The sequence below is a fragment of the Archocentrus centrarchus genome, chromosome 7 (assembly GCF_007364275.1).
Source record: "Archocentrus centrarchus isolate MPI-CPG fArcCen1 chromosome 7, fArcCen1, whole genome shotgun sequence".
Lineage (NCBI taxonomy): Eukaryota > Metazoa > Chordata > Actinopteri > Cichliformes > Cichlidae > Archocentrus > Archocentrus centrarchus.
Genome location: NC_044352.1, coordinates 9,864,462 through 9,885,834, shown reverse-complemented (window position 1 = coordinate 9,885,834; position 21,373 = coordinate 9,864,462). Strand labels below are relative to the sequence as shown.

General features: G+C 39.8%; 3 protein-coding genes and 1 non-coding gene across 4 annotated transcripts; 3 read left to right on the top strand and 1 right to left on the bottom strand.

Moving 5' to 3' along the window:
- Positions 1-521: 521 nt before the first annotated feature.
- dnajc5aa (DnaJ (Hsp40) homolog, subfamily C, member 5aa) lies at positions 522-6,527 on the top strand. Its single transcript, XM_030733556.1, has 5 exons — positions 522-657; positions 1,485-1,613; positions 1,695-1,908; positions 2,009-2,180; positions 3,243-6,527. Exons 2-5 carry the CDS (start codon positions 1,504-1,506, stop codon positions 3,344-3,346), a joined length of 600 nt encoding a protein of 199 aa, XP_030589416.1. The 5' UTR covers positions 522-657; positions 1,485-1,503; the 3' UTR covers positions 3,347-6,527.
- A 3,581-nt stretch (positions 6,528-10,108) lies between these two features.
- Positions 10,109-16,892, top strand: LOC115783102 (tumor protein D54-like). The gene is made up of 9 exons (XM_030733753.1): positions 10,109-10,210; positions 11,198-11,307; positions 11,428-11,576; positions 11,821-11,868; positions 12,295-12,396; positions 14,186-14,212; positions 16,261-16,296; positions 16,402-16,450; positions 16,540-16,892. The coding sequence occupies exons 1-9, from the start codon at positions 10,198-10,200 to the stop codon at positions 16,615-16,617; spliced, it is 612 nt and encodes a 203-aa protein (XP_030589613.1). The 5' UTR covers positions 10,109-10,197; the 3' UTR covers positions 16,618-16,892.
- A 564-nt stretch (positions 16,893-17,456) lies between these two features.
- On the bottom strand, positions 17,457-17,528 carry trnae-cuc (transfer RNA glutamic acid (anticodon CUC)). The gene has a single exon. It is a non-coding gene; the product is annotated as a tRNA-Glu (tRNA).
- Positions 17,529-18,276: 748 nt separating this feature from the next.
- ppdpfa (pancreatic progenitor cell differentiation and proliferation factor a) lies at positions 18,277-21,117 on the top strand. The gene is made up of 5 exons (XM_030734300.1): positions 18,277-18,434; positions 20,158-20,259; positions 20,358-20,435; positions 20,513-20,606; positions 20,703-21,117. The coding sequence occupies exons 2-5, from the start codon at positions 20,205-20,207 to the stop codon at positions 20,833-20,835; spliced, it is 360 nt and encodes a 119-aa protein (XP_030590160.1). The 5' UTR covers positions 18,277-18,434; positions 20,158-20,204; the 3' UTR covers positions 20,836-21,117.
- Positions 21,118-21,373: the final 256 nt, after the last annotated feature.

The window sequence follows — 21,373 nt, the reverse complement described above, 5'->3', positions numbered from 1 at the left end:
CATCCATCCTGAACATATTTGAATGTACAAAATGGAAGAGAGAGAGAGAGAGATGTGACATGTTTTCATTTTCAGGTCACACTCACAGTCAGTATCCATTTTAAATCGTTCTTATACAGCTTTCACTGGCTCAATTAAATGTAACATCATTAAAGAAACTGTTGAGCTTTTTTTTTTTTTCAAAACTTTATCAACAATTAACAAGTATATACAGAACATCTTAATGCCAGGATTGCATCAAACAAAAACATATAGGAATCTAAAATCACAATAAAATAACAATATACGGAGTATTACAAAGTTACTAATCAACATGAAATTTCTCCACAATATGACTGCTTTTAATTGACTTCTTATTCTCCAGTTCTTTAATTGTGGTGCTGTATTGCAGAAGTTCTTGACGACAAATGCTGAGCTGCACATCTTTCCTCCAGTATCCTCCCCGTCATCAGGCCGTCGTGCACGCGCACGTCGGGTCGCTGTGGGGCGGCAGGGGGGCGGAGCCAGCGGACTGCTGCACTGTCCATGGTTGTGTAGTGGGAGCCAGAGAGGGTCCGGGTACGTGCGAGGAGATGCGGCCATAGTCACGCTGCACTGTCTAGAATCATTAACCTGCTGGGATCGTTAGTTTCGCAGCGCATTAGAGCCGACTGAAAGGTGAGCCTCCTCCTGCATTTCCATCATTTCTTTTCTTCCTCGACACTCTGGCCGTTGCCCTTGAAAATAACTGCTGACGAGCCATCCCTGTCTTGCATCAAGAACAGGCCGGGGAAGCAAACCAACATGGATGCTGTGCGCTATAGCAGTGCTGCTGATGATGCTTGCACAGAGATTATGCTCCCTGCATCGTACCCACAGTATAATCTTTCCTATAGACATTTTTTAAGCGGGATGCGAGTCGTGACGAGGGGAAATTTGACAGCCACTTGACTGAACGTGTAGTTTTGGGTGAAAAACGTAGAAATCAGGCGTAACAGGGCTTTAAAGAGAGCAGTGGCTATTCATTTGTGTCGAGATGACACCCATTTGGAGGCTTCTGTGTGGCTTTTCTTGTCTTTACTTGATAAATTCTGATAAATCCTGTGCTGTTGCAGTGTGTTGTCTCTATGGGTGTCAGCTGTTGATTTACTTAAAGCAGCATATGCATCAGGGGTCCTGCCAAGATGCCACAGCTTCAGTTTAATCAATTAGGACAGTTTATCTCTTGCTGGAAATCTAAAATCTATATGCTCCAGTAAATAAAAAATAAAAAAGTCCACAATTTTTTTTCATTACCTGGACCTATTTTCCACGTTTCAAACACAGCTGGATGTTTCTAGCAAGTACTGGACATCTGTATCTTATCAAGACAGCACAGAACCAGCTGTTGCCTGCCTGCAGCAGAGAGCAATGAATGGCATGGGCTTCACTTTAGTTGAATGAATGTATGTCCCAATAGAGCAGCCCAAGCATTGCTTCTTAAATCTCTGTGTTTCTGTGTCCAGACTGTGGACGTGAGGCATCATGAGTGAGCAGCAGAGGCAGCGCTCTCTGTCCACCGCGGGTGAGTCTCTCTACCATGTGTTGGGAGTTGACAAGATGGCCACGACGGATGATATAAAGAGATCTTACAGGTGAGGCTTCCCTCTGGTCACCTGGCCTACCTCATAGAAAGGTCCGATCACCTCTAAAGCTGATTGTGATCCTTTCCACAGGAAACTGGCTTTAAAGTTTCACCCTGACAAGAATCCAGACAATCCAGAGGCTGCAGACAAGTTCAAGGAGATAAACAACGCCCATGCGATCCTGAATGACCCCACAAAGCGTAACATTTATGATAAATATGGTTCTCTAGGACTATATGTGGCCGAGCAGTTCGGAGAGGAGAACGTTAACACTTACTTTGTCCTTTCAAGCTGGTGGGCAAAGGTAAGACAGGAAAAACATCTGGATCAGTTTTCTGCTGGCTCTGTTAGACCCTTTTACACCTCGTGTCTTAACCTTTATATTATGAATCTGTTTCCTCCAGGCTCTGTTTCTGTTTTGCGGCCTGGCCACTGGCTGTTACTTCTGTTGCTGCCTGTGTTGCTGCTGTAACTGCTGCTGTGGAAGATGTAAACCACGGCCTCGAGAGGGCCAGGAGCAGGACTTTTATGTGTCCCCTGAGGATCTCGAGGCTCAGCTGCAATCTGATGAGAGAGGTGAGAACGAACACCTTTCTTTTTTCAGGACTAACTTTATTTGTGTAGCAGTTATCAAAACCAGTGTTAAAATCTACTCTAAAAGAAACAAGTAGCCACTGTAAAGGTGTTGAAGCTGGTGTATTATTTTCTCCTTCCTTGCAAGAAGTCTTGCTGCTGGCTTTAAAGAGGTGAACATGGTCAGCAGCGATGCTCAGATAGGCTGAACCGTTGATACGAGGCAGGATGGATCCACGTTTTTGCGTTGTTCACCCCAAAGTCTGACCCTATCATCTGAATAATGCAGAATAAATCGAGACTCATCAGACCAGACAACGCTTTTCCAACCTTGGTGAGCCTGTGTGAACTGCGGGCTCAGTTTCCTGTTCTTAGCCGACATGGCACCCAGTGTGGTCTTCTGCTGCTGTAGCCCCTCTGCTTCGAGGTTCGGCATGTGCATTCAGAGATGCTTTTCTATATGCCTTCAGTGGATATTTGAGGTCCTGTTGCCTTCCTGTCACTTTGGCCATTCTCCTCTGACCTCCGGAATAAACAAGGCATTTCTGTTTCTGGACCATTTTCTGTAAACCCTAGAGATGGTTGTGTGGGAAAATCCCCACAGATCAGCAGTTTCAGAAATACTCAGACCAGCACATCTGGCACCAAAAACCATGCCACGTTCAAAGTCACTTAATTCACCTTTCTTCCCCATTCTGATGCTTGGTTTGAACTTCAGCAGGTCGTCTTCACAGGTTTAAACACACTGAGCTGCTGCCGTGCGATTGGCTGATTTATATTAACAAGCAGTTGAACACGTGTACCTAACAAAGTGGCCGTGAGTGCATTTTCTGATCAGTAAATGCCTGAATCATAGTTTGAGCACCACTAAAGCTCAATATTGATTGTATCCTAGCAGTATTCCTCAAATGGTAGCAGCAGGACTGACAGGAGTTATTTGTTAGTTTATTTTTCTCATCAGTGCTCATTAATAAACATTGCCGTTAAGGTGTTAGAGTTAGTCAAGAGGCTTTTTTTTTTCTCATCTGACAAGCACTTAAAATATTGCTTTTGTTGTTTTCGCAGAGGCTGGTGGTGACCCTATAGTGCTGCAGCCGTCAGCGACAGAGACGACTCAGTTGACATCAGATGGGCACCACTCTTACCGCACTGACACCGGCTTCAACTAACCCTCCGTTCCTGTCAACCCTGGCCTGCGGTCCTGCCTGCTTCCCTGCTCCACCTCAGTGAGATGAACGAAAAGGGCAAAACCATCTTTCCACTCAAGAAAGAGAGCCATGCGGAGGAGAAGGGGACTAGTAAGCATGGCCCAAGAAAGGAACTGATGAATTCACATCCCTTACATCTCTCTCCCTGATTGGTCCGCTACATATTTCCCTCTCCAGTACGAGAAGAAATCCCTTTTATTTCTTCTTTTGTATCTCTAAGCCTTTAATCACACAGGTCGCTTACCCTACCTTACCTTTCCCATAGTTTGCATCATGGTGTAGCATGCACTGTTTGGAAAACATCGTCTTCACATTTTCTTTAATCCTTCGCAACATTTTTACTTTGCAAGACTCATCACCCAGGTGCAGTTTATTCAAATGAGTACAGCTCACCAGGAGGACGAGTTTACCAGAGTTTACCAGATATTTTATTCTAAAGGAACAGAGAGCCATGTCTCAGGGAGGTGCTGGTTGGAGACATGCTTGCTGGCTTAGGTGGTCGGTGCCATCATTAAACCTTCAAGAACTAAGTTGTCACACACATTTACACTTTTCACTTGTGATTCGCAATCAATATTCTTTCAGTTGGAAATGCCACCTGCTGTTGTCAGACCTACAGACCTATGTAAATCATGAGGTTATTAAGGCACAGAGCTTTATTTGCAGACAGTTTGTTATAAATGCCTGCTGACGTTAGATTTTCTACTTTAGTTATTGATTAGTTTTGGCTTTTGCTTCCCTCCTGAAAATCCCTCGTCACAGGACTTAGACTACTTTCGCTGTTTTCCTGCAACAGGGAACAGGTTGTTATGATAGATTATTTTATGTTAACACGTGATGTCTTCAGAGTCATGCATTTTAAATTCAAGATGGTACATTTTGACCGCCTGGCAGATGAGGTACATTTGATTGTTGTTTCATCATAAACATAAACTAAAAATTGAAAATGACACTGGGCGTATAAATTAAAAAGACTATCATAAAAAAACCAACACTTTCTCATCCCAGGGAGTGAAATAATGTTCTTTTGTCAGATGCCAATTTGTCAGTGTCTCCACATAACACATAAGGTGTCCTTTGGTGTTGTGCCTTAACACAACGGCCATGGCATAGTTAGTCACTGAGAGTTAAAGGTCCGGTTTTGGACACCTATGAAGTCTCTGTTAGGAGGTTAGTGGTAGTGGTGCATAAGTTGTAGGTTTGTCAGAGGGGAGACCCTGGTTTGGTTCTTGTTGGGACCTTTTTGTGTTATGATTTACCAAGTCTGAGAGACCTCGAGTTCTCAGAGAGTTTTAATTTTAACACAAAAGTCAGCAGTCCAACAGAGAATGACGGTGAGAGAGCAGACAGGTGAGTTCCAGCACAGGTAAATCTGCTTATCTCAGAGGGAGTGTGTCACAGAGAAAGTAACCAAACTTTAGGGAGCAGCAGGCTGGAGCACCGGAGAGAGCGCTCTGGCAATGAATGAATGGGAAACGGGTACACCAGCCTGCCTCTCAGCAAACAGAGGAGAAGACACGCCTCCAGCCTAACCCACAGGGAGGTAAGCTTGCCATTCATGCACAAGCTCCCATCAGGAATAGAGAGAGGCCGGCACAGTGGGGTCATGACACTTTGTGTTTTTGATCTTTTTATTTTTGCTTTCACTCCATCAGACTTCAGCACTAAAAAATTAGTTGATTAGATTCAGGAAAAGGTGATTTGGAGGAGAACACCTCCGTTTGCAGTTTTAACCTTGCATGATGAAGTTATGAGTAACAGACCTGTGTCACTCGTGCCATTAGCTGGTGCTTCATGAGCCGCCACCAAAGGACACTTTGTGCATAAATGAGCCTCACCTGCAGCTTTGACAGGACAGCGTTAACTGACACCCTAGTAATGAGAATTAGCAGATGAAACAGTAACATTTGAATCACATAGTTTTTATTAGCAGAATAGATTTTGTTTATTTTGCGGTGAAACATCCTGGCTCTTCTGTTGGAGTTACAGCTGTCTTTTTCTTTCTTTACTTAAAATTTATACCAATAGTGAAACTGTTTTTTAGAGATGCTGCAACTCATTAAAATTGAGAGACATTTATTTGATGTTAGTTTTATTTTTGTGCTGTGTGAAGCCAAGGAGCTCCAGGTAATCCAGCTGGCTCTGATCAGAGCTGCTAGAAGGTAGAAATAACAGATAATTATCAGCAGCAGTGCTGGTTAGGAGGCTGATATGTTCTTAACTCTCGACAATAAGAAGATAATGTGATTTAGAAAAAAATGTGTTACACTCTTCAGAGTTATCATAGAAATTAAAGGGGACTGCAGAATATCCGCATGGAGGGTTTTTATTTTCATTCTGTGTTTTGAACTGAAGTCTGACTTTGATATTTTGTCTGATGCTGTGTGATCGTTTCTCACCGTTGACTTTTCTGAATCCGCATAGAGCAAGATGCTCATCCGGCATATCATCTGTGAGCCAGTGCTACCGGCAGCTCAGAGTAAAAGATTTTTACATACTACTGAATTTGCATATATTGCCACACATTATTGCCATAAATCGCCACAAAACATCTTTGCCATTTTGTCAGTTTCATGACTGCTAATAGTGTGTTTTTAATGGTTTACAATTGGTGAGCTCCCGTTGCCCACCCTCTGCTATTAACGGAATGGATGTTGACCTCTGTGGCCCTTGTATGATGTTTCCTGTAACCCTTGATGAAACATAGATGTTCCTGTCATGGCTTTTTCATTGAGATACTGAAAATGCTACTGTAAATGTCCTAAGTTGAATGCACTGTGTGTTTAAAAAAATAACTATAATGGATCAATGATCGGGAAATGACTCCATAAAAAGACAATATAGTATATAGTGTAACTATAGTGAAATGGTTATATGATGCATTTTTTTGGAATTTTATTTATTTCATATCTTGTCATGTTTCAAATGATGATTGGCTATGATTTTAACTGGTATGGTGTTGTAATGTAGCCATTACATTTTGCAAGGAATGGTTTAATGGTTAAGGTCGCTTGTACATACACTTGGCCCATATAAAGTATAAACCTTAACATTTATGTTGTAGCATGGTAATTGTGTGTCTGGAAGAAAACAAGTGGATCATTGATTTGATTTGCTCTTGTTGAATAAATGTTCCTCAACATTTTGACTCTTGTTTTTATCAAATTAAGCTGCCTGGAGACAAAATAATTTTTTATTTTTTTTGACATACAGTACAGTGCAAAAGTCTTAACCCTCATTTCTTTATATTTTGCTTCCAAGGAGCCAGACTAATTTTTTAATGTGGTCTTGAGCAACAGTTCTCCAGGCTTTCTGAAGGTTTTTCAAAATTTGGCCAGTCCAGTCGTTGTTACCTCATTATTTTCAGCTGATTTTTTTTTTTTTTTAAATCCCACAAACACCTGACACAGGACCTGATAAATGCATCAGAAATGGGCTCAATGGAAGGGTAGCTGCCAAGAAGACATTCTTAATGAAGGGAAACAGGGAGAAAAAAGGGCTGAGGTATCCCTGGATTGAAAATCAGTTGCAACAGTTCTTATGGAGTGATGATGCTTCAAAATTTTGGTCCAAATCATTGTCAGTATGTAGGGAGGATGTCAGAAACTAGGTACAACAGTGAGTGTCTATAGCCATCTGTAAAACACAGTGGAGGCTCTGTCATGGTTTGCAGCTGCATTTCAGCCAGTGGTTTTGCAGATCTTGTCAAAAGACATGAAATTATGGATGCAGAAAAGTACCATCAGCTGTCAATCCACCATGCAATACATGTGGAAAGTGCCTGAACAATACAAGTGTTGTTTTTGGTTTGCAAAAATTCTAAAAATAATAAGTCTTTGTCACAATTACCAAGAAGCCAAAGAGATGTCTTTACAATGCTTGTTTTGACCAGAAAAAACCTTCAAAGTGTTGGATATGTATATATATAAATTAAAGTAATTGCAAAAAAAAAGATAAATGTTCATATGTCAGACACTAGAGCCATGAAATATGTGGTATTTTTTCACAATAGCAGCTTAAATGATTATTAAAAAATTTCTATTTATCAACTAATTATTGCAGCTGTATTCACTACCATATTTAATAAGCATTTTATTTATTTGATGTAAATCTGTTACACTCTAAAGTAGCTAATGCTGAATTATAATTATTAATCCTTTAATGTATACATCGTTTTCTTAGTGTGACATAATCAATAAGTATACTCGATCATTTATTTGTTGACATAACAATAATCAGATTATGCGAGTTGAAATGAAAACGTAAGTTTGAAAAAGTTCTCAAATGTAAATAATCTAGCAATTTAAACATGAACAACCTTTCAAAATGTGGCACTTTCTCTAATTAAAATATTGTGCATGTATACAAAAAGCATAATTCATATTAATTATTTAACTGATTTATTTTGACTTTTAAACCTTTACGCTTATCTTAGAGCTGTCTTTATTTCTTTCTCTTTAACTCAGTGAATTTGATTAACTTATCAAGTTGTTGCTCAAATGCACTGGTGAGAGGAGAGACACGTGAAGTCTGGAAGTAAAAGCATATGAACTGACAACACAATAATCTGACTTGCAGATAAATTTTCCTTTCCCTTCATTAGTGGCAGCTCTCTGTAGTGTGGTGGATGGTTTTACCAGCAGATGGAGACAAGATGTCCATTTCTCCAACTTACCTCAGGATGGTTTTGTTCATAGATGCAATAAACTGTAATTTGATGTGCATATTCTTTATTCGAGAGCATATTTAATTTATTATTTTACCCTTGTTTTTTAGAAGCCATGCTGTGCAGAGGGCAAGTTCACATGCAACTTTTAAAAAATTAAACTAAATAAAATGACAGAGTAGTAAAGTTATCTTTATAATAACTATCCATTAATATAATATATTTTGAATGACAAAAACTCAGACTGCAGCACTCTCAAACTGATCATTGTGGATAACTATTTATTTTTTAAATTTTGAGCACTTTTTTATAATAATATTTAATTACTTTTACTCAAAAAATACTCTGTGTATTTTTACAATGTGATCACACTAACGTTCTTCATTAAAGAAACTGAAACATTTATTTATTTATTTTTGTTTATTTTTACTTTTAAATATTTACATTCTGTTTAGCTTCAGTTGCTTTCTGGAGTAGGATTGCTCATTTAGTTTTAGTTTAGATCAGGTATAATTGTAATAGATCCAGTGTTGTCTTGCTGAAATATGCAAGGTCTTCCCTGTAAAAGTGGTCTGGATGGGAGCATATGTTGCTCTAAAACCCTGTATCTATCTTTCAGCATTGATGACGCCTTTCCAGATGTGCAAGCTGCCAGTTCCATAAGCACTAATGCACCTCCATACCATCAGAGATGCAAGCTTTTCAACTGAGCATTGATTAAAAGCTGAATGGTTCAGCTTCTCTTTAATCCACAGTATGCAGCATCCTGAGCCCATGCAGTGATTTCCATAACAGAATCATACCTGTTTTTAATGTTGTGCTGCCTGAGGGCTCGAAGCTCATAGGCAGCCAATACTGATTTTCATTCTTGTCCCTTGTGTATGGAGATTTCTTCAGATTCTCTGACTCCATCTGTCCATTTTCTTCCACTTATTCGGGGCTGGATCACGGGGGCAGCAGCCTAAGCAGAGAAGCCCAGACCTCCTTCTCCCCAGCTACATCTTCCGGCTCATCCGGGGGCACCCCAAGGCGTTCCCAGTGCAGCTGAGAGATATAATCTCTCCAGCATGTCCTGGGTCTGCCCCAAGGCCTCCTCCAGGTAGGACATGCCCGGAACACTTCACCCAAGAGGCACCCAGAAGGCATCCTATTCAGATGCACTCCACCGTTTTGAGGACCATGGCCTCAGACTTAGAGGTGTTAATTCTCAAGCCACGAGATTTTCTGGTTTCTAAGTGGGCTGCAGCTCTCTTGACTTTGGGAACCACTGGCCTAGAGTAATTCTCTGACTCTTTTGATGATATTATGTACTGTAGAAATATTCAGTCTTCAAATTTTTTATTTTTTTTTTGCATTTTTGGCCACAGCGGCTTTTATCAGCAGTGGAGAGAGGAACATTATTCTGAGATCATTCCACAATTTGTAGGTTCAGTTTGTTGCAGCTTGGCAAACCTCAGCCCATCTTAACTTCTGAGAAACTCTGCCCCTCTAAGATGCTTTTCTTATACCCAATCATGTTATTGATCTGTTGCCAAATAACTTAATAAGTTGCAAAATGTTCCTCCAGCTTTCTCTTTTTAGCACCACTTACTTTACAGTTTTTGCTGCTCTTGTTGTCCCAACTTTTTTTGAGACTTGTTGTTGCCACCAAATTCAAAATGAGCTAATATTTTTTTTTTATTAAAATGGTAAATTTTTCAGTTTAAACATTTGATATGTTTTCTATGTTCTATTGTGGATAAAATATGGGTTTATAAGATTTGTAAATCATTGCATTACACAGTGTACACAGTGTACATATGAATTTTGGCTTTTTTCCCCTCTGTTTTTTGTGTTGTTCCAATACACACAAAGGAAATAAACATGTGCATAACAAAAGATGTGTAATTGCAATCATTTTCTGGGAGAAATACTTCATTTTCTGGAAAAATTTCAGGGGTGCCAACATTTTCGGCCATGACTGTATATAAATAAAATAAATTAATAATAATAATCCTGCTCGTTGTCATCGCTGTGTCTGTCGTGTGTATGTGTGTAAGCCCATTAACAGCGTCACTGATCCTGGCTACCTGCCTCCTGCTGCGCTTAGTGGGGACAGTTGGCAGCAGCTAGCCAGTCAAACACTTGAGACGTGAAACTGGAAGCAATGAGTAGACAAGGTAAGACTCGCCCTGTCTGTTCGGTACAATGCTGGAAATCTGATCCGAAATACGTTTACTTTAAAGGTTTATTTAGTGCGATTCTGCGGTTAATGTTAGCTACTATCGTTAGCCGCAACACAGGTGTGCAACAGGTGAGGATAGCTGTTAGCTAACAGCTAGTTATTTAGACAGGAAGGAGTTCAGCACTGAGGACAGCTCCGGTGTCTGTATGCCTATAAGAAGTATGTTAAAAGTATGCAGCAGTTACATATCTAACTATGCAAGCTTTTTTTTCTCCATAAAGTTGTTAAAAATTATTGTGTGTATTATGTTTGTTCATAACATTTAGCTGCGTAAATATAATTAGGTTTGTGTTTTGTGTGTGTGTGTGTGTGTGTGTGTGTGTGTGTGTATTTTGTTGTTTTATGCATTTTAAAGGCCTGTCTAAGTTAGTTGGCTCTATATGTGGGACTGGTCTATGCTACATATTTATACAAACAAACAATGAAACTGTTATGTAATAGGTGTTTCTATTTTACATGATTACTGTTATCTAATAGGGGACTTGCTGGGGCTTTTTATTCATTAAAATTCATTAAAATGTATATTTACTCCCACTGTAATCTGAAGTTCTCCTCTGTGTTGGTTGCGTTTTAATAGATGTGAACACTTTATACACGCATTGTGTCCTCCAGTGTGTATTTTGCTGTTGATTTTTATGTTCTATAAAGGCACGTCTGCTTTAGCACAAACTCTAAACACTATGGTTTCTGGCACTGGTTAACCTAACATTCCCTATTCAAATATACATAAAATCAGAAGTTATATATTCTTAAGTGCCAGATACGTTAATTGTGGGTTCAGTTACTGCAGAATAATCAACAATTTTGATTATTTTTCGTTGATGAAATAGTCATAAATAATAGGAAACCCTATCTATCTCATATTTTTATCCATGTAATACTTTTGGATCCATCCAATCTTTTCCACTTCCCTGTTTCTAAGGTTTTGGCGGGGCTTCTGTGCACTTCTCTCCTAGTATACTAGGAAATGGATTTTCACCCACAGATCTGACAGAGGAGGACTTCGATGCTCTACGTTATGAACTTACAAAGGTAAAGCAGTTTCTTTGAGGCTATTCAGAACAATATGGGATAGAAACCCTGGCTCTAAAGACTGATATACATAATGTCAGCTGTATTGATTGTTTTGGGTTTTCTTTTCCTTTCTCGCAGACAGAGGATGAAATTCAGACCTTGAGGCAGGTGCTTTTGGCCAAAGAAAAATACGCAGCAGACATCAGAAGGCAGCTAGGAATGAGTTCACTCACTAACATCAAACAGAGCTTATCCAAAGGCTGGCAAGAGGTCCAGACTTCATCCCCGTATGTACATTTCAGTCCTCACAAACATTGTGCTTAAATACAGTAGCAATGTCTGCTAATTGTTTGAAAACCACGGATAGTTGATAGAAGTGGTTTAAGACACCTAAACCACTGTCCTGGTAGACCATTTGTCACGCACAGTCTTAGTGCAGTTTGGTTACATAACCACAAAAAAACACTCTGACTGTTGCAGGCTCTCTCTTATATCACTGTAATAATCTCTCAACCTGTTCCTTCCTTTCAGATATATCACAGCCTCTGCAACTCTGGATGACATCAGCCACTCCAGTGTGTGAGTGTTCGTCATCATATTCACAGAAAAATGCTCATTTGTGCTACGTTTTATGATGCAGGGGAAGTTTTGTCCTGCACTCACATGCTAAAGACAGATCTCTTCAAAGAAACAAGGGATGGGATTTTCTGAGTCAAATAGGATTGGTGCCCCGTTAATAGCCTCACAGCCTGGCTTAGCACTAGGAGCAGCAGTATTAACAGGAAACAGCAGGAGCAGCCCGAGGTGCTCATTAGAAACAGAGTGAGGGATCTGCTGCAGCCACATGGACTGTCGTCACTGACGTATATGAGCTTATTGTTAACTACGTCTGAATTAATACCTTTGTGCTCCCTGTATACACCTGCTTGTTATGTAATATATTGCAACAGTGTGTGGCCATTCTTCATTCAGATCCTGATTTCTACTGCTAATTTTTGATTGTAGATATGTGAGGACGCGGGACAGTCTCTCTCATGCAGGCCAGGTGACATCTGCTGCAGTGTCCAGTGTGGGCATGGCCATCACCAGGAGACTGGCACAGATGAGGTACCCCCACAGTTGGCTCCTTCACTTAATCTTAAAAATAAAAAATAAATGTTACTTTTTAAATTTGATTTGTTCAAAAATTGCTGCATAATGAGTCAAAAACCAACATGAGCAGGAGAAATTTTGTTGAGTTTGTACTTTTAGTCCCCCCCACCTTAGCTCAGAAATCAGACACTAGACTCTGTTTGCATTGTATGAAAGAGGACTGAGAGTTCACAGTGCAAAGGCTACCATCGGGTGTTGGAAAAGCTGTCTTTGGCTAGTTCAGCTAGGCAGATGGACGGACGGGAGGCCAACAGAGAGGCATGACAAGTGGACAACGTGTCGAAAGGATGATTTGAAGTGCAAGCTGTGACTTTTTCTTTTGGCTCGTCCCTTATTCACTAGGTGTCACCACAGTGGATGGCTCTGCAAATTTGATTTGGCAGATTTACATGTTAGAAAACACCATTAGAGAAAGTCTGCAAGTTACAACCATTGTGATTAGGTGTTGAGAGCAGCCAAACGCAGATGTAGTGAACAAAAAAACGAGCCTTTATTTGCTGCAGAAACACAAAATGATGGTTCAAAACTAACACAGGACACAAACTCCAGAGGAAACACAGGAGAACAAACAGGGCCACACGCAGAGAGCAAAACAGACAAAACAGGACTATAGATACACTGAGGATTGATTGAGAATGAAAAATAAAAGGTTTAAGGCCCTTAATTTGGTATTTTGTTAGGTTTATTGTTTTATTCACGTCTTATCTCTTTTCTACTTGAATCCGCTACTGTGATCAATGACAAGGATCCACAATAATGGGATATTATAGGATTCATATTCAATTCAATCTGCCCCCCGCTGTAGTTTCAGGTCACATCACCACGTATAACCAAGCTTTGTGAGACAAATGTGTGGGCCCATGTGATGTCCACACCCAGGTTCACATGGGCCGCTGGGGCAGCAGCCAATATTTTATGGTTTCATTGTATTGTGAGCAGATACTTCAAACAGTCAAGCAACCAAACTGTGTATGTTGACCTTTTTAGACTCAAAAAATGTCAGTAGAGTTTGTAATTCTTTCATCACAGAACATGAATGGATAAAGTGGATCATACTGCCAAAGAACAGTGCTTAATTTATTAGACCACCCTCCAATGTAATGTTTATGATAGCGCTGCCCTAAATTAACAGTATTGGTAATTACCAAAAATCATTTTTTATGTTTCTGTAATGGTTAATCCACCAGTCTATGCAAGATCATTGATCAAAAGGATATTTTTAATGCTAAAATACAGTTATTGTTGTTATCCATGAATTTTCAAACGTATTGTTTTACAGATTTACTTGTTTTCCTTAACAGAAAAAATTGTTTTAGTGGTTGAATGTTATGCTTGATTAATTTCTGACTTCTCAGAGAGGTCCAGTGTGCCAACTCATTCATCTCAATTTGTTATTTTCCTAATAAATAACAATATAATTTTTTTTTTCATTTTAAACAGGTTTTTGACAGATTTGTTTTTGTGTTTTCTCGCTTTTATAACAAGGAGTCTCATAAATTTGTTAAACACTGTAGTTAGTAGTTGTCTATTAAAAAAAAAACAGCAAAATCAAACCATAAAATTTTTGCTAGAGTACCTCTTGAGTTTTTGTTCAGTCAGTAAACAGCTGTAATCCAATCACAACAGAGCACCTGGCCATCAGCAGCAGTAGCTGATAAGGCTGTTGTTGTTGTTATCCTTGTGGAAACAGAAGCTGATGTGACATTATCTGTGTCTGTTTATCTTCATGCTGCAAACTCAACAGAGCTCTGCCTCTTCCGAGCCCACCACGGTAAGATCTGTGAGCGGTAAGACTGAACTGAGCTGCATGACGGGGTGTGAACTGAAACAAATACGAACATTAAATCATCACACAGTTCGTGCAACGTGGCTACTGAAATGGGGCTGAAATAATCACTGTGATTATTAGAAAACGGTTATGTTGTTTTGCTGCATTTCTATCTGTTTGGGTACATGTCATGTAAAGTGCTTTTTTTTTTTAGACAAAAACATGTTTTTTTTTACTTTTTTCTTTCACATTTTTTAACTAAATGATGAATTTTGAAAAGACTTAGTTTATAGTTCAAATACTTAGTTTATAGTTCAAATAAGGCCCTGCAACAAGCTGGCGACCTGTTCAGGGTGTACCCTGCCTCTCGCCCTATGACAGCTGGGATAGGCTCCAGCCCCCCCGCGACCCTTAACAGGATGTGCGGAAGTGAATGGATGGATGGATGGATAGTTCAAATAAGGAGAGATCATTTGAAAGAACAAGAACTGACATGTGTAAAATGTTAGCATTTTTGGCAATTAGTCTCTGATGAGAGGTGACATCATGGAGCAGAGTCTCAGATGAAGGTAGGAGATGGTAACTCCACCACTCAAAGTCTAGACCAGGCTTCTGGAGCCTGTGCCTCTGTTGTTGCATGTGCATATTTTGTCCAGCTTCAGCAGCTCCCTGCCAACTTTGACAGAAAAATTGATGAACAGTGAACATTTGTAAAAATGTGTAGCCTATACACCAATTAAAAAAACAAAAACAAACAACTTTTAATGTCACCTGGTGCCTTATCCTGTTAATTTTGCTGAACCTCAGCAGCAGGGGTTAGCATGGGTGTAGACACATAAACAGCTCATCCTGAGTCGTCCTCGTCTCTAGAGGTACTCCAGCTGCTCACTTATTTCCAAAGGCGTCACCACAGGAGAAGGATCAGCAAGTTTGAGCTGGCTCAGTTTTTGCATCAGACACCCTTCCTGACACACCCTTCCCATTTGTCCAGGCCTGGGATCAGCGCTAGGAGCGCACTAGTTTGTGATCCCCTGAGGCTGAGTTATTATCTCCTCCTAGTCTTAAACCAGTGATCTTTTTTTTGGATGTAAGGTGAACTGTTAACCTCTGCACATTGGAGCCACCTAGCTACAGACTCCAAACATTGCTTGGACAGTGTATGGACAAATGTGTTTGCTTCTCTGCCAAAGCTGCTGGTTTCCTGGTATGCTTCATCTATGGCTGGACTTTATTCAAAACTGAATTGAAACCGGTCTTTTTTTTTTTAACTTTTACTATTTTGAAGCTTTTGTTTTATTTATTATCACAGTCAGCTATTTTTATTTCAATTCATTGGGACAAGTAGGGCACAAAGTCGCCCTAGCTTATAAAAGCATAGTATAGTTTGAATTTCAGGACAGTAACATCTAATTTATACCCACAAAACTTAAATTATGCATGATGCATTATGATGTTGCCACTTGACAACAGACTAAAATCACAGCCCAAACAATGCTGCAGCATGGGCATGCACTAGTAAAAAAAATTTTTTTTTTTTAAAAAGGAGACACATTTCACAATTTTATAAATGAAACAAAACATGATGCTATTGCCCCCTTTTTTTGTCAAAAACTGCTCAAAAATGGCTCTTTTGATACTGAAGATTGCTGACTCCTGGTCTAGACTCTTATGGTGGAGCAGAGTAAGCAGATGGTTGATGGAGACTTTGGATGAGATAGCCTGGACAACCTGGGGGAGAGAACGTGGAATAGGGGCTGGTTGGCTTGGAGATCATGGATGGGTAGATTACTGGACAAGAACAGATAATGAGGGGAATTTGACAGTGTGGGAAGTGATGAAGAAAAAAGAAAGAATAGCTCATGTCACAAAAAGGAAAGAAAAATAGATCTTCCTTATTGAACTTGTGTAAAACTTTTATTATAGAAAGCAAAGTTGAAACCCTCAGAATGCAAATCTGCAAAATTTGGTGCAAATGAGATGGTTGCTTGTAATTTCAAGGCTTACTTGACTCTTTTGATGCTCAAACTTCTTCCTTTCTCTCTCCTACCCAGCACCCTGAGCCACACCATAAGTGTCCCGAGTATGAGGTAAAACACCATGTCTCTTTGCCTCTGTAGATTTTCCACACATGCACTGCAGCCCTGGACATTAACGGTGTTCACTGTTTAATTTGTCGTCATGTCTCTCCTCAGACATTCCTCCACGTTCAGGTCTTTTGAGGATATGGTTGGCAACATGAAGGTAAACAGCAGGCACATGAATGCTACACTTTTCTCACTGTTGCTTATTGTTTTGAGTACTGATCACTTGTTTCTTGTCTGAATCCAAAGGATAAGGTGACTGGCAACACGTCAAATAACGGAAATGCATCTGGGTTTGAAAGAAGAGCCCATCGCCACAGTCAATGAGATGAACCCGTCTAATGTCATTAATGATTTTCATACCTTGTAAAGTTATGCAAGAATATTATTTTGCTCCCTGTCTGTGTGAATTTATTATTCGACTGTTAATTAAAACAGATTGTCTAATAGTATGGATTAAATTTGCTTATTTTTAATATGTAATACTCAGTTTCATAACTGTAATTTATTTTGACATATGTGTGCAGTGACTCATGCAGAAATCAGCTGTATTATTTGAAGTATTTTTTGTAATTGAAGATTTTTCAATTAAAGTCAATAGAATGGTGTGCAGTCTTTTGAGATGGATGTTCGCAGTTTGGTTCTCCATATTTCAGTCATAAGACTATAAAATGCTATTACTTCACATGATCCTTTAGGTGGTGCCAGAGACTCCATATGTAAGGGGTGTCAGAATCATTTTAATTCATGGGCCACATGCAGCCCAGTTGGACCTCAAGTAGGTCAGACTTCTAAAACCAGCGCTTAAAAACCCATTAAAAACTATTATTTTAGTAATTAAGTTAAATTGTATTTATTTTCTGCAATTATCACACTTTGCAAAGCTCTTGATGCCCATGGTTTGTGTTATGCTTCCTACCTACTTTGTGTCTATTCTACTTTACCTAATCCAAATCTACTGAAATCAAAAGCAATCCAAAAAAGAAAAATTACAGAGAGGCCCCTGTTTTTATTTAATTAGTAGTTGTCTGTGTAGGTTCTCAGTCATCCAGGTCATAGTAGTCAAAGAGATCACAGATCACTATTCAAAATAAAAGGCCGGAAGACTGATAATCCCGATCTATAAGCAAACCTCAATGAAGTTGTGTAAAGAAAAAAAACTGACGTTCCCTGACCGGGAATCGAACCCGGGCCGCGGCGGTGAGAGCGCCGAATCCTAACCACTAGACCACCAGGGACAAGCGAAGGGCGATTTGAGATGCTGCACTCATGTAGCCATATGGAATTATGTGCATAAAAAGCAATACTTGGATAATGGCGTTTCCAGTCTGGGGAGGGTCATGTGTCCGGTTCCCATCTATTCACATTTGGATTTAGAGATGGAAAACGGGCTAAAAATCTTTGGCCGTCCACATTTTTAAATTCAGTTTATTAAAGAGTCTTTATAAATTCAAATCCAGATTCAAAGCTTTATTATCATATGCACAGTGAAGAAACATTTTTCCCTGTACAATGAAATTTTTATTTTGCTGCCCACACCGGATGTCAAAATACCAAAAATAGATAAAATAGATCAAATTAAGCATGCAATACAATAAACGACTATATGTAAATAAACGACTTTATGAACAAACTGCTTTCAAAATGACTTTGAACTCAACGTAAGGTAGAAATAACGTTCGTAAAATCCACTCTGTTCCCTTTTCACCAACTCAAATGTCACTTATCACTAAAAGAAGCAGGAGGAGAAGGCTTGGCCCTGTCGATCTGTTCCCGTTTCACCCCCAAACTATCTGGCTAATGTGGATTATCCCGCGGCACAGCGCCAGCTGCGGGTTATTGTAAGCCTCTCGGAGCCTCCTCCTCTAAGTCTGGTGTCAGCCGTTAGAACGTTCTGCACGTTCATTGCCCTCGAGCTGCCACAGGCCGCGCCCCGTGGTGCCACAGCAGCACGCGCAAACTCCGCACGTATAAAAACCCGTCGGCGAGCGCGTGAGTCAGAAACACAGCGGGGTAGTGACCGAAAGGGTCATCGCAGACAGTCCCTCCACAAATGGGCCATTGAAACAACTTGTACCTCTTGTAGTTACAGCCATCCGCACCTTACAGCCGCACCTGGTGACAACACCACCCTGCTCTTACAGGTGAGTCAAAATAACACCACTATAAAAGCGTTATAATGCAAGCAGCTGAGTAATTTGTATGTTTAAATGTAACCTGAATATGTAAAAGTAATGGGATCTTTTTCATTTCAAATTTAGAAGATTAGTTTATTATTTTGAGGTCAAATGTGGTGTTTTACAAGTCCTTTCAAGTAGCCTAGAAACCCTGTCACTTAACTGTCATGCAGATTTTTGTTATGATCACTCTGGGTTTCTCTGTGTACAGAGCAGCACAGATGTGATGATCATCAATGCACAAAGTGCATGGCAAAGTGACTTACATACATTTAATTTTTTAAAAGAGATCTGGCCAAGGGGACCTCAGAAACTGCAAAAATATATCATCACAGTTCTATAAAGATATTTTAAGAGGCCAAAAAGGACTGGATTGATTATAACGTAGATACAATAACGCAGAGTTATTATTGTACAATATGCATAAAATAAACCATAGAAATATCAGGAATCACTTTTTGGCACAACAGAGGCTTTTCTGCACGACTTAAGTGCTGTTTTGTTTGTCATTAGAGAAAATGTTAGATTTAAGGCCTGATCTGGATTTGCTCTTCCTCCAAACTAAATGCAACGTGTTTTTTTTTTGTTTGTTTTTTTAATGCAGATGTAATTTATGTAACACCTTCGCAGCCCACATTAATTTTTATGTACAGTAAATATTAATTAACAGGTGAAACTGCCCTCTGGATGCTGGTGTATTTGTGCGTCAGCTGAGGTGTTTATCTGGGTTATGCAGTGCAGACGTGTACCTGCTCCATGAAATCCCCAAAGCCATCTGCTGCTCACCTGGTGCTAAGCTCTACAGCCTTCAGCTGGTTTTCCAAGCTGTTAATACATGTTTTTCATTGGGAATCAGTTTATATTTGTTACATTTACACAGATATTTCTGTTTCCATCTATTCATCCAAAAGACAATACAATAATATTTAACTACAAATTGATTTAAGGGGGGTTTAATAATGCACTAAATAAAATAAACTTAAATATAAAGAAATATCTTTAGTTTTTGTCAATTTGGTCAAACTGCAAACACTAATAGCCCGAGGAGGCTTTGCTGCAGATGTTTATTGAGACTGGGGTCAGCGTTTGGCTGTAAAATCAATGGGAAAGTGTTGTATTTGTCATATAATACTTTTACAAAGTGAAACCTTTTAAAACACAAAAAAACTAACTGAAACCTGCAAAGCTGAGATGAATCTGAGCTGAACTGACATCAAAAAAAGTTAAATAAATATAAATGTAAAATAAAGCTATAATGGCCTGTCTGCACAAACCGATCTATCTGGGTCTCTTAATATCCTCTTTGGCCTGAGCAATCTCTTCAGTGGTCACGCAGCCAGCTAGTTTCAGGGCGTGCTGACATGTACTCGCATGTTCTGGTTATTTGAGTCATGGGAAACCAGACTCTCAGAAGCAGCTGTTTCTGTTTTAACACTCTGCACTCGAGGCCCTTGGACTAAGCACAGAGGGGAGTGAATGCACGCAGCGTCTGTTCAAATGGCTCCTGAGTGACATGTTACTCAGTGAATGCTGTCAGTGCAGATGTGCTTATGTCTGCAAACAGAAGCCCAGTTCAGTTCATCTTTGCCCAGGCAGTATCTTTGTGCTACTACATGAAGGGAATAAAACTATAAAGAATAAAATTATAAGGAAAACCTGTTTTGTTTTTTTTCCTGTGTTTGCCTTCAAGTTACCATTTTCCATCTTTGAGCGGTTTTCCACCTAAGGTCGGAGAAAATGGCAGCAATTCCATCAAGTGGCTCCCTCATCGCCACCCATGATTACTACAGAAGTGAGTCACGCGTGTTTTATGTGCATTTCATTTTTTTGAAAGTTATTTTCCCCTCCAGAATAAGACTTGAATAAAAAGAATAACCGTGTTTCCTCCAGGACGCATCGGGTCCACCTCGAGTAACAGCTCTTGCGGCAGTGCCGAGTACACAGGAGAGGCCATTCCACACCATCCAGGTATTAAAAATGACCTGATGTTATGTGCAAAATGTTTAAAAGTAACACCTTTTAAAGCTGAATTTTGTTTCTTGCAGGACTTCCACGGCAAGACTCAGACCACTGGTGGACTTCATTTTTCTTTGCAAAACAAAACCAGCCCGGCATGCAGAATGGATCTGAAAATCAAAAGTGAGCATCCTGATATGCAAAGTTATTATGGGGAGCAGTTACCTTTGATTTTTTTAAGTTGTGGGGGTTTAAACTGTGGCTTTCTCTGTGTTGCAGGAACAGAACCTACACGGTGGCCAATGGTCAGGTGACCTGCATCGCCAAGCAAATGGTGCTGAACAGACAAGTCAGCGAGAGCAGTGAAAATGGGAAGTCTGAACCAATGAGCCCTCCTCCAGTTTCCACCTAGACCCCATTCACACCTTCCTCACCCTCAGCTTGACCAGCCATCACATAGTCCAGCAGTGGAGCTGGAGATGATGGTGGTGATGATGATGAGGGTGTTTTTCTTACTTTTAGTTGGTAGACTTTGCTTTTCCTGTTTGCCTGTATAAATTATTCAGTTTTTGTTATGACCAAAAGTTTTAAAAAACAAAGTATGTAAAATGTTTTTTCATGTATTTCTTCTTATGACTTGACAGTGCTATTAATAATACCACTGCTAATATTAATAAAATGCTTGCAATCAGCAGTTACTTGTCACATTTTCTTTCTGTTCTTGACATTCACAGACCGGATGTCAAAAGCTCATATTTAGGAAACAATATGACAAAACCTCAGATTTACTGCTGTTCCTGGGATGTGCCCAGCAGAGCAGTCGTTGGTGGGCTGCTTACCAAACAACCCTAATCTGTTTAACACTGATATGATTAGAAACGATTAATTCAAGGGGGTAATACAACTTATGTAACGCCTCACTTTAGCTTGAATGTGGGTCACCAAGCTTC